We start from the raw sequence: 12,730 nt of genomic DNA, 5'->3' as shown, positions 1-12,730 counted from the left end.
TTATTATAATTTCACCAATAATTATTTATACTTTCTGAGTCATTTTATAATCTATTTTTGAACATAAATTTAGAAAAAAATATTTTTAATTTAAATTTTTGACAATTCATATTAATCATAAAACACTATTTTAATGATAAATTTGTTGTTGATGTTAACATATAGTTTTGAATAAATTTTGTAATAGGGATATTTTTGTAAAAAACTCTTATTTCGGTGTTTATTATATGTATTTAATAAATATACGAAAAAAATGTATAATTCTCGATGAATTCCAACAAAATTAACAAATAATCTAATAGAAATATTAAAATGTTTATCAGTTTAATCTTGACCATTTCATATATTTGTTTGAAAATCATTATAATTTTATTTTGTTTTGCAAATTTGTCAAAATTTATTTTGTTTCTTAACTATCTATTATTGAATTTTGTGAAAGAACTACACTTTTAAATAAATTGTAACTTTAAATTTTGATTTTTAGTATAAAATGCAACCTGATTTGAGAATTCTGTGTTCGTGCGACAAAAGAACATGTTATCTTATTAATGAAACAAAACCACAAATTATAAAGCCGCTAATATTACATAATATTAACAATTGTGAAGTTATCAATATTACAAAATTTCAATAATTGTAAAGTTGTTAATATTACATAATCTCAATAATAGTTATAAAATTGTCAATATTACATAATCTCAACAACTATAAAGTTATGTAAAATTTGAATAATTGTGTCGTAGTTCAAGAATCACGTGTAACGCTTTATTTGCAAATTCGTTGCTCTATAAAATCACATAAATTGCTACATTTTTTTATAAAATTTTATTTATATATTATTTTGAATAATGAAATCTCCAATAAAAAATAAAACTCAGGGGCTTCAAATTTATAACAATGACATTTTGTATTTTGTAACTTTAATTATATTTTACTCTTATCATTATTAAAATTATTAATATAACAAAAATACAGAAAAAATTTATCATTCCCTCCCTTTATCTTTATCATATGTCATGCAAATTTGTCAAAATTTGATAATTAATCGAAGTTGATATTTCTTTGGTTCAATAGTAGACGAACTAAAGGGAAAAACTCGTAATGAATCAATTTCTATTTACTTAATCATGCAAAAAAATAAAAATATTGGGGATATTTCAATTATATTAAAAGTTGTTAACATTTTAAAAAAATTAAAAAAGTATAATTACATCTATAAAATAAAAAACATATTAATTATTTTTTAAATAGTAAAGATATTTTTATCTTTTTATTAAATTTGAAAAGTAGGTTGAGTGGAATTTATCAATTTTTTATTTTGAAGAAAATGCTGTCAAATTTGGTAGAATAAGAATTATCTTAAAATTAATTTTCAACTTTTACAAAAACAGAGCCAATCAAAGTCTGCCACGTCAACAAAAACAGCCACGCGCACGGTAATACCCGGACACTAGACAAGACTGCATAATTTTCTCCGCTGGGTGGAATGAAAGCGAGGGCACGTTATTTACCCTCGTAAGATTAGAAGGTGCGGAAGCAGCGAGAGAGAGGGAGAGTAATAAAGACGCGACGCCAGACAGAGAGGGAAGACGGCAGAGTGAGGGTTTTGCTGTTCACTCCTGTCTTCTTCGCCGGTGCTCCGTCTGATCTCTCTCGAGCATCCAATCTGTACGTATATGCGATCACGTAGAGGTATGTGTAGATATGTACTTGTATATATGATGTGTATGTGTCCGTAGTTCCAGAGGCGTCGATGTGTGGAAGCTTCGACTAGGGCTTTACATGGCGGTCGCATCGCAATCGATTCGCTTCTGCGGGACGGCCGCTGGAACCGGCGCCGGAAACCTAGACGCGCTCAACCGCATCCTCGCGGACCTGTGCACCAGAGGCAATCCCAAGGTTAGTATCGCTTGAGCCTGTCTTTCTGTTGCTTGCGGTGGAAGCCCTAATACGAGAGAAAGAAAGTTCAATTGTAAATTTCTTCTTCGTTCTGTAGTGAGCGGCGAGGCTATTACCGTTTATCCGAGTTATAACCGTTTATGGGTGGTTTTATCGGAGTTTAATTGAGCTGGAGTTTTGTTGTTGTAACGAGGACATGCTAGTGCTCGCCTATGTTGAAAGCAGCTTGTCATTTTTGACTACTTTTGTTTTTGTTAGAACCGAGTCTACTTGAAATAGTGGTTTATGGGAGTTTAACTCAAATCTACTGTGTATAAGCATTATTCTTAAATTTTGGACAATGGTTCTCCCTCGAAGGTCTTTTTATGGGGTGGGGATAGGTTCTGAAGAGTAGAAATGAGATTGGTTTAAGAAAATAAGTATACGAAGCAGATAAACTGCCTTAAAGCTGCAGAGTCTGAATGAAAGGGAAGATGTCAAGGAAGAGAACTTGTCTATCTACTTGACCAGTTTGCCTTTGTCATGCACTCGTGCCCATCCTCCTGAAATATTTGTATTTCAACTTTACCAATGCACAAGACTACCTCTATTTTAAAGTTTGTGCGTGGTTTTCTAAGAGAACTTGTCTATCTACTTGACCAGTTTGCCTTTGTCATGCATTTGTGTCTATCCTTTTACAATATTTGTATTTTAACTTTACCAATGTACAAGACTACTTCTGTTTTAAAGTTCGTGTATGGTTTTCTCCTTAAGTTTTTTTTTTGTTTTTTGGTGGAGGGCTATGGAGAGTGAAAATTGGTCTGGTTGGTGCTCTTTGAATCTTTTGAGGCTGCTTATTTGTATTTACGCCTTGTTTATATTTGAGCAGTTCTCATTTGTCATATATTTGGTTACTTCTGCATCCTGGCTTTTGCTTTATGGACATAGGATGGTGCTGCATTGGCTTTGAAGAAGCATGTGGAGGAAGAAGCCCGTGATCTTAATGGAGAAGCTTTTTTACGTTTTATGGATCAGCTGTATGATCGTATTACTAGTCTATTGGAGAGTAATGACATTGCTGAAAATTTGGGAGCTTTAAGGGCAATTGATGAGTTGATAGATATGCCACTCGGTGAAAATGCCTCCAAGGTTTCGAGGTTCTCTAATTACATGAGAACTGTGTTTGAAGTGAAGCGTGATCCTGATATTTTGTGCCTTGCTAGTAAAGTTCTTGGCCATCTAGCTAAGGCTGGTGGGGCAATGACTGCAGATGAAGTGGAATGGCAGGTTTATTGAGCTATTCCTTTATTAACTACATTTTAATCTGTTCCTATTTGTACATAAAATCTAAATGCTTTTGCAGGTGAAGAATGCCCTGGAATGGCTCCGAGGTGAAAGAATAGAGTATCGTTGCTTCGCTGCTGTCTTAATCTTAAAAGTAGGTGCAAACTTTCTTCTGTTATGGAGATTTTTTTGTCTTAATATTTTTCAAATCTTTGAGGTTTTACTTTAAACCCACATGCTAACACATTTGTGATATTAGTTCCTATTTCCATATCATGTTTGTTGACTTACTTGTCCATGGAATAAAAAAAATGACTATTCTTGACTTCTTTGGTTTTTTGTTAGCCATTGATAGCAATTGATGTTTCTAGTAAAAAAATGCATTCCCTCTATAGATATGTATAGCTATGTATTTTCTGTCTTTCTCTTTATTTCTAACTTTATACTTGAAGCCCTTATTGGTCCTCAGTTTAACTTTACAATTCAAGGAATACACAATTGTTTCTTCACTCCAAAATTGTGTTTTCATATTTCATTTTGGACTTTTGGGGTGGAATATTTTGTAACTTTTATGCTGCAAGACTATCAGTTTAAAAATTTAGTTGTTTCTTTCAGAAGTATTTGTCATTTTGATTGAATGATCACCTTCTCATTGAGGTTAATCTTACTGTCTTTTTTTGCTTTGTTGTAGGAAATGGCTGAGAATGCTTCAACTGTATTCAATGTTCATGTACCTGAATTTGTGGATGCCATATGGGTTGCATTGAGGGATCCTAACTTAGCTGTCCGAGAGCGGGCTGTGGAGGCTTTACGTGCTTGCCTACGTGTTATTGAAAAACGTGAAACTCGTTGGCGTGTACAATGGTCAGTGTGGATTTCTATCTCTAGCCCTTTTGAATTTTGGTGACTCTTAAAAAGAATTTGGGTTGGCAGGCATATTGACAATATAGTTGTCCTTCTTGCTACCTCTAAAGAAAGCTATCTTGGTTATACTTTCCCCCTTTGCTGTCATGGGGATATGCATATTGGAAGATTGTTGTGTGGGATCCCAAATCTAGAAGAAAGGTTGTCCAGGCTAGTATTTGCAAAGAGGTTTGGATCAATTGTAGGTGGTTCATGAATAATGATGTTGGAACAGGAGATAAATGTCTGCTGGAATGATTGGAAGTGAGAACTAGGTGTTTAGTTGTTTTCATGTATTAATAGTCTAGATCATGGTAATGAAATAGAGGCACTACTTCGGAGTAAATGTGTAATAGATTCTCATTAGTAGCTGTAATGTAGAAGAAGCAGAAGGTGAAGAAAACCTGCCTCCCTAAGTGAAAAAATAAAAGGGAAAAAAAAAAAAAAATATTGACAGACTCACCCATGTGGTACGCTGCGTACGCAGCCATTCCATCTTGTTACACAATCAGGGCACAACCTTTTCCTAGTATCCAAATTGAAACTTGACACAATGGAATTATTTTATCCTTCACGTACTTTACACAATATGAAGTTTGCAAAAAGCATCATTAATAAATTTCGTGCTAGCTTGCACCGCTTAGATTCAAAATGTAAGCAACACAACAAACTTGAAAAAGTACACAAACTTATCTTATTTGGTGTCAATGGATGATGCTGGTTTCAAAATGGCTTATGTTGTGGATGTTTTACATTCTTTGGGTAGGGTTTTCCATAGCAGTGTTCTTAAAATCGGCCTAGGCGGCCGCCCCGAATATGGCCTGGTTGACCCCTCTAGGCGTTGGCCCGATTAATCAAGTGGCGGCATCGCATAGGTGGCCCAGGCGGTGCCTAGCCGCCTGGGATGCCTAATTTTTGGGTTTAAATCTTACTTTTTGTCGATTCTGAAGCCTCTCTTACTCCTCTCAGCTGTCTTGCCCTCTCAACCCAAGGCCGCCGCTGCCTCAACGCCGTCGGTACCTCCTCGCTGCCTCCAGCTTCATCGCGTCCTCCTCATCGCCTCTACGCCGTCAAGCTCTGTCCTCATCGCCTCTACGCCGTCATCGCCGCTGTCAAGCTCCATCTTCGCTTCCGCTTCCGACCCCCCTCTTTCTCTCTCTCTTTTTGTGTCTCTCGCGCGCGGGTTGCTAGTGTTAGCTATTAGGGTTTGTTATGTATTTAATTTTTTTTATTTATATGTTAGCTGTTAGCTGTTAGATACGTTAAATATATTAGATATATATATTTTTCTATTTCTCTTTATATGTTAGATTAGATATATATATATATTTTCTTTTCTATTTATATGTTAGATATATATCTAATATATAAATGTTAGATATATATATATTTTCATGCCACTTTCAACTTTGATTTAATTGAAAATAACATCAAGTTACATCACAAAGTTAAAAAAAATAAAAAAAATCAACAGTTTTCCTAAGCCCGCCCAGGCTCCACTTAGGCACCCTAGGCGCTAGGCCCCAGCCTGGCGCCCAATTAGCGCCTAACGCGTTTTAGAACACTGTTCCATAGTAGAAATTTAATTTTTGAATTATGTGGGTGTTTGGTGTGGGGAAATAGTGGAAATTTGTAGAGTTCTTTGCTTGCCTCGAAGGAAATATTTTGGTTTCCTTTCTTGGATGGGTTAGTGGGGATTTATATCGTTTTAGTCCCTTTTTAAGCTTTTGGATAGTTAATTTTTGTAAATGGTTAGGGTTTATTTTTGTTAAGGGTTTTCCCCCCTTAAGATGCTTCTTTTGTTAGTATATTTCTATCTTTTAATAAAAAAAATTATCAAAGAAGAAAAAGAATTAGCTTTGATAGCAATGGTAAGGTTGCTCCTTTGTGATTAACAGGTCATGGGTTTGAGTTGTGGTTGTGGAAAGTCTCTTTAATGCAAGGGTAAGGTTGTGTATTAAAATGACCCTTTTCTAACACTTGTAAAGTGGTGAGCCTTATGTACTGGTATGCCCTTTATGGAAGAATGAAAATAAGAGTTGGTAAAAGATTTTTTAGGGATTATAAGGACTTGCACAACAAATAGTGAAGCAAGTCTTAGAACGATGAAAGATTTGAATAAATGAATAAACTCATGAGAGATGTTTATATACAGCTTAGGATCCTATTCTTCCTCCTAGAAAATAGGAGAAGATTTAGAATATCTATCCCCTAAAAAATAGGAAAGCTATCTCCTAAAACTTAGGAATTAAATCCAGCTTTGCAACAAGATTTACACCATGTACATTTAACATTATCTACTCTAATTTATCTATATCTACTAGACTCCTTCTTTGGATGAAAGTCTTCTTGTCTTCGGCTTCTTAATTCCGTCCAACACTCCCCCTCAAGCTGGTGAATAGATGCACGCCATTCCTAGCTTGCCAATTAATTCTTCAAAGCTCGGTGTTGCAACAACCTTTGTGAGAACATCGGCTATCTAGTTTTTTGTAGGAATATAGAACAAACTGATCCCTCTTTCTTCTATCTCTCTCTTTATGAAACTTCGGTCTATTCTCACGTGCTTCATTCGGTCATGCTGTACTGGATTCTTTACAATGTTGATAGCTGATTTGCTATCACTATAAACCTTGGTTGGTTGAGTTAAGGGTATCCCTAAATCTTCCATTAGTCTTTCCAACCAAATTACTTCACAAATTCCATGGGCTATGGCTCTGAATTCAGCTTCAGCACTGCTGCGAGCCACCACTGATTGTTTTTTGCTCCTCCATGTCACCACATTTCCCCATAGCTTGGTACAATAGCCTGAGGTTGACCTGCTATCCTCACGAGATCCTGCCCAGTCAGCATTCACAAAGCCTTCTATCCCACTTTCGTTGGTCTTCTGGAATAATAGGCTATTTCCAGGTGTTCCTTTTAAATACCTAAGAACATGAAACACTGCTTGTAAATGTTTTTGAGTAGGAGAGTGCATATCTTGACTTACCACACTGACTGCATAGGCTATGTTGGGTCTTGTTAGTGACAAATATATGAGCCTTCCAACCAATCGTTGGTACCTTTCCTTATCTACCAGAATATCCTTTCCTTCCTCATCATTTTTCCAGCCCTTCTCTAAGGGAGTTCCAGCTGGCCTGCATCCCATCATACCTGTATCCTTTAGTAAATCTAAAGTATACTTTCGTTGTGAGATGAAAAAACCTTCCTTGCTCCTAGCAACCTCCATTCCTAGGAAATACCTCATGATTCCTAGATCTTTTACCTCAAATTCTGCCCTTAATTGCGGTTTTAAGTTCTCAATTTCCTGTAAATCATCTCCTGTAACAATAATATCATCAACATACACATTTAATATAACTTTCTTTCCTCTTGCCGTGTGTTTTATAAATAAGGTATGATTAGGTTGCCCTTGCTTATATCCTACCCAGTTTAGAGTCGTACTAAACTTCTTGAACCATGCTCGTGGAGATTGTTTAAGTCCATATAAAGATTTTTTCAGCTTGCACACTGTATCATAACCAACACCTTGTTCAAAACAAGAGAGATTAGTACTCGAATAGAATTAAGCTTTGCCACTGGAGCAAATGTTTCTTCATAGTCAATCCCATAGGTTTATGTGAAACCTTGGGCTACCAGCCTGGCCTTGTATCGTTCCACACTTCCATTAGCATTGTGTTTTACTGAAAAAACCCATCTGCATCCTACTATTTTTTGGTTAGTAGGTAATGTGACAATGTCCCAAGTATTGTTTTTTATAAGAGCATTCATTTCCTCCATAACAACATTCTTCCATTTGGGATCACTCATAGCTTCTTGAACATTTTTTGGTACTCGGATGCTGTCGATTTTTGCCACAAAACCTTTGAACGGGGGAGACAATTTAGAGTAAGATAGATGATTACTCATGGGGTACTTTACACATGATCTTACCCCCTTCCTTAGAGCAATTGGCATAGCCCAATCAAGATCATCTTTGTCACTGGCAGGCTGGCCAGTTTCTGTCTCATCCCTTTGTGAGTTGTCCTCTGATGAACCAATATCTTGACTAGTTTCTGGAAGTGATGATTGGCAATGTTTAGGCTGAGGACGTCTTGAGTACACAAGATTATCAGCTCTTAAGCCAGGCGGTGGATTATCAGCATCAGAATAGGACATGGGTTTAGGAAAGATGACTACATTCGACATAGGTGATGACTAAGATTGTTCTGCCAGTATGTTTTCAGGTGGTAATTCTCCCCCTTGAGAGCATACTGGCAGCAGATGATCAATGGAGAGTAAGTGGGAATGAGAGGGCTGATTGACAGTAGGAATACCAGATGATTGGTAAAATGAGAGATCTTCATAAAATGTAGCATCGGTGGTCACAAAAAATCTTCCAAGTGTTAGGACAATAACACTTATAACCTTTTTGGGAAGGAGAATACCCAATAAAAATGCATTTGATGGCCTTTGGGTCAAGTTTGGTACCGGAAGGATTGTGGTTGTGTATGTACACAACACAACCAAAGATCTTAGGAGAAATAGAATTAGGGAACACATTATTTGGGAAGTACTGACAAAGAAGATCAAGAGGAGTCTTAAAACCAAGGGTTTGGAGGGGAGGCGATTAATTAAATAAGCTGCTGTAAGCATAGCTTCTCCCCAATAAGAATAGGGAACATTTGTAATAAACATCATTGCTCGGGCCACCTCTAAGATGTGCCTATTTTTTCTTTCTGCAATGCCATTTTGTTGTGGCGTATAAGGGCATGAACTTTGATGATAAATACCATGTTCTGAGAGATAGTTTGTAAGGTCATGAGAGAAATATTCTTGACCATTATCGGTTCGAAGGATGTGAATGGAGGTTTGAAACATATTCAAGATTAGTTTATGAAATTTCTTGAAGATAAAACTGGCTTCTGATTTTTTTTGCATTAGGTAGACCCAACAAGCCCTAGTGTCATCATCAATGAACGTAATAAACCATTGAGAACCAGAAATATTTGAGTGTTTAGATGGTCCCCAAATATTGCTGTGAATTAAATGAAAAGGAGTAGATGGTTTATAGGATTGAATAGGATGTGAGGCCTGGGTTTGTTTAGCAAGAGTGCACTGGTCACATGCAAAATTCTGATTTTTATTGATGAAAAATTGAGGGTACAAAAACTGTAAGTAGGAAAACTTGGATGTCCTAATCTTTTATGCCATAAAAGAATTTTGGCATTAGTAGTGGCTGTTAAACCATCCTTATTTGCCTCAGAAACTGAGGTATCCTCTATTAGATAGTATAAGCCATCTCTTGTCCTAGCATTGCCAATCATCCTCCCCGAGACTTGGTCCTGAAACAAGCAATAGGAAGGGAAGAAAGTGACATAACAGTTCATATCTCGGGTAATCTTATGCACTGATAATAAATTGCATTGTAAACCAGGGACATGCAGGACTGATTTCAATTTTAGTCCAGAAATACAAATAGTCCCAAACCCCATAACAGGAGTAGTAGTTCCATCGGCCATAGAGATTTCAATAGAGGTAGTACATGGTATATATTCTGTCATGTAAGAAGCTGAACTAGCCATATGATCGGATGCACCGGTGTCTACTATCCAAACATTCTTAGGAAGCCTTTTTGAAACTAAAGAGTAGGAAAAATTACCTTGTATTGCAGTAGATGCCTTCGGAGGGCTGGAGAATGTTGTACCTTGGTTAAGGAGCCTATACAAGGCTTGAATAAGATCCTTAGTCAGATTTAAATTAGTATTTTTTCCAGCTTCTGTTGGTACTTTTGCTACATAGGATGATCGTGCAGATTCCTTCTTGTTTCGTGGCTTCCAATTGACTGGTTTGTTATGGAGTTTCCAGCAAGTCTCCTTGGTATGGTAAGGCTTCTTGCAGTGGTCACACCATTGTTTGTCTCTTCCTGAATTCTTTGGTAAAGATTCCTCCCATGTAAATGTAGCAAGAGCTGAGTTTTGGTTGGTCATAGCAACTTCACTTTGCTGATTTAACATCACCCTAGGCCTGATCTCTTCCCTTCTTACTTTCGACAAAACCTCCTTGTGGGAGGGCAGGGGCTTTGTCCCCAATATTCTCCCTCTAACTTCATCCAACTCCGGATTCAACCCATGGAGAAAATCAAACACCCTATCCTTTTCAATCATTTTATTGTATAGATCACTATCTTCTGAACACTTCCAATTAACAGTGTAGAAAAGATCCATCTCATTCCATAGCTCAATCAAAAGATTAAAATAATCAGTAACGGTTAAAATACCTTGGCGAGTTGTTTTGATGACAGATTGGATCTCAAAGCATTGGGATGAATTCTCCAGGTCCGAGTACATCTCTTGGACAGAATCCCACACCTCTTTTGCAGTTTTATAAAATAGATAGGCCCTACCAATCTTAGGCTCCATTGAGTTTATTAACTAGGCCATTATGGTGGAGTTTTCAGCCTCTCAAACACCATATGTAGCTGCTGTTGTTGATGGAGAAGGAATAGATCCAGTTAAGTAACAAGATTTTCCTTTCCATTTGATAACCAACATCACAGATTGAGACCACTCCCTAAAATTACTCCCATTTAGTTTATGGTGAGTGATTTGTAGTGGATGGTGATCAATCGGACTGTTGGAATAACTCGCTGCAGAAGGAAGATGAGGAAGAACACTTGGAGAGCTTGTGGCCGATTCCTCAATTAGAGTAGGATTCTGATGATGATCTGCCATGTTCTCGATTGTAGCTTATGAAATGCTGATTATAGAAAATCGGAACAAGGCTCTAATACCATGAAGCAAGTCTTAGAACGATGAAAGACTTGAATAAACTCACGAGAGATGTTTATATACAGCTTAGGATCCTATTCTTCCTCCTAGAATAGGATCCTAAGCTGAGGAAGGTTATAGGCTAAATGGTAAGAATTATCTAAAATGGTACCAACTAGTTCGTATGTTCTTGAAAGGAAGAGGCAAGATGAGCCATTTGCTTGGCACTGGACCTAAAAAAGGGGATCCTACCTTTGAGGCTTGGGATGAAAAATACTATGATAATGTCTTGGTTATGGAATTCAATGCTTCCAATGATGAGTGACACTGTCATGTTCCTAAGCACAATTGAAGAAATTTGGGATGCTGTTAATCAGACTTACTCTAAAGTTCAAGATGTAGCCCAGATTTATGAGATTGGAACAAAAATCTCAACTACAAAGCAAGGAAACCGGTCAATCACTGAATACTCCAATCTCCTGCAGACTTTATGGTTGGAGATGGATCATTATTAGTGCATCATGATGACCTGCAGTGAGGATGTAGCCCTTTTAGAAAGGTTTGTTGAAAAAGACAAGATTTATTTATTGTTCGTGCTGAGGAAGGAAGGAGAGGAGTTATGCTTGAGGCTCTTACGGTAGATAATTCAGCTCTAATGACAAGAAAAGTGACCCTACATCATTCCGATTCTAAACAAGGAGGTGAGGCTAAAAGAACACTAGATGGATCTCGGTCAAACAAGGATATATTGCGGTGTACTTATTGTAAGAAACCTAGACATACCATAGATAAATGTTGGAAGCTACATGGCGAACCTCAAGTTGAGAACAAAGGGACATCAGACAAGCAAAAAAGAGAAGAGTAGGCATATGTGGCAAACACTCAACAATCTGGGGAAGGGGATTCTCTAGAATTATTGATTGAATTTAATAAGGAAGAAATTACAAAGTTGAAACAGTTACTTGGGTCCCTAAAGAAATCAAATGGATCAGTTACCTGTATCTAAACTTTTTTCAGGTATTTCTTCTTTCTTTCATGCTCTAAATGCCTCAAATACTACCCTCTTAGGTGCTTGCACCACTGATTCAGGGGCCACGTATCATATAACCTGTTCCTCTCAAAAATTTATTTCACATACCCCTTGTCATAGCAATGGAAAGATAACTATAGCTAATGGTACAACTACTATGATAGCTGGTCAAGGAGATGTTTACATCAATGACTCTTATATTAAGGAATGCCTTGCATGTACTTAAGTTGTTTACTAACCTTGTTTCAATCCAAAAACTCACCACATATTCTAATTGTTAGGTGATTTTTCATCCCTTTCATTGTGAAATTTAGTTATAAGACACGAGGAGGATGATTGGGCATGTTAGAGAGAAAGAGGGTCTCTACTATCTAGAGGAACAAAGTGGACAGGAGAATAGGATAGCTAAGTTCTCCCCACTATCTTTTCTAACTGAGTGCTCAAAGTCACAAAAAGAAAGAATTTGGTTACAACACCTACGTTTTGGTTTCCATCTTTTAATGTTCTTAGATTAATGTATCCTTTATTATTCAAAGGATTAGTTGGAGAGGACTTTCAGTGTGATATATGTGAACTTGCAAAGGATAAGAGAACATCCTTTCCAATTAATATGAAAAGAAGTTTTCTTCCATTTGCTCTTATCCATAGTGACATATGGGGTCACTCTCCCATTTCTAACATCACTGGAGCTCGGTAATTTGTGTCTTTTATTGATGATTGTACTCGTGCCCCATGGGTTTATCTTTTAAAGAACAAATCTGAAGTGAGTTCTATATTTTCAGTTTTCTATAATATGGTGAGAACTCAATTCAATGTTGAAATTAAAAGAATTTAGTCCAATAATGTTAAGGACTATTTCAAACAGTTCCTTACTTTCTATTTCCAAGCA

General features: G+C 36.7%; 1 protein-coding gene across 2 annotated transcripts in view; it reads left to right on the top strand.

The window, feature by feature from the left end:
- Positions 1-1,503: 1,503 nt before the first annotated feature.
- LOC127801836 (serine/threonine-protein kinase TOR) overlaps positions 1,504-12,730 on the top strand; it is a 109,240-nt gene continuing 98,013 nt past the window's right edge. For both annotated transcript variants that reach the window (XM_052337282.1, XM_052337281.1), the window contains exons 1-5: positions 1,504-1,668; positions 1,740-1,899; positions 2,827-3,165; positions 3,242-3,316; positions 3,854-4,026. In XM_052337282.1, coding sequence (XP_052193242.1) covers positions 1,783-1,899; positions 2,827-3,165; positions 3,242-3,316; positions 3,854-4,026 — 704 coding nt within the window. In that variant the 5' untranslated portion in view covers positions 1,504-1,668; positions 1,740-1,782. The remainder of the gene's footprint in view (positions 1,669-1,739; positions 1,900-2,826; positions 3,166-3,241; positions 3,317-3,853; positions 4,027-12,730) is intronic.

The sequence above is a fragment of the Diospyros lotus genome, chromosome 5, assembly GCF_014633365.1.
Source record: "Diospyros lotus cultivar Yz01 chromosome 5, ASM1463336v1, whole genome shotgun sequence".
Lineage (NCBI taxonomy): Eukaryota > Viridiplantae > Streptophyta > Magnoliopsida > Ericales > Ebenaceae > Diospyros > Diospyros lotus.
The sequence above is the reverse complement of the archived record's forward strand: the minus strand, read 5'-3'. Positions and strand labels throughout refer to the sequence as shown.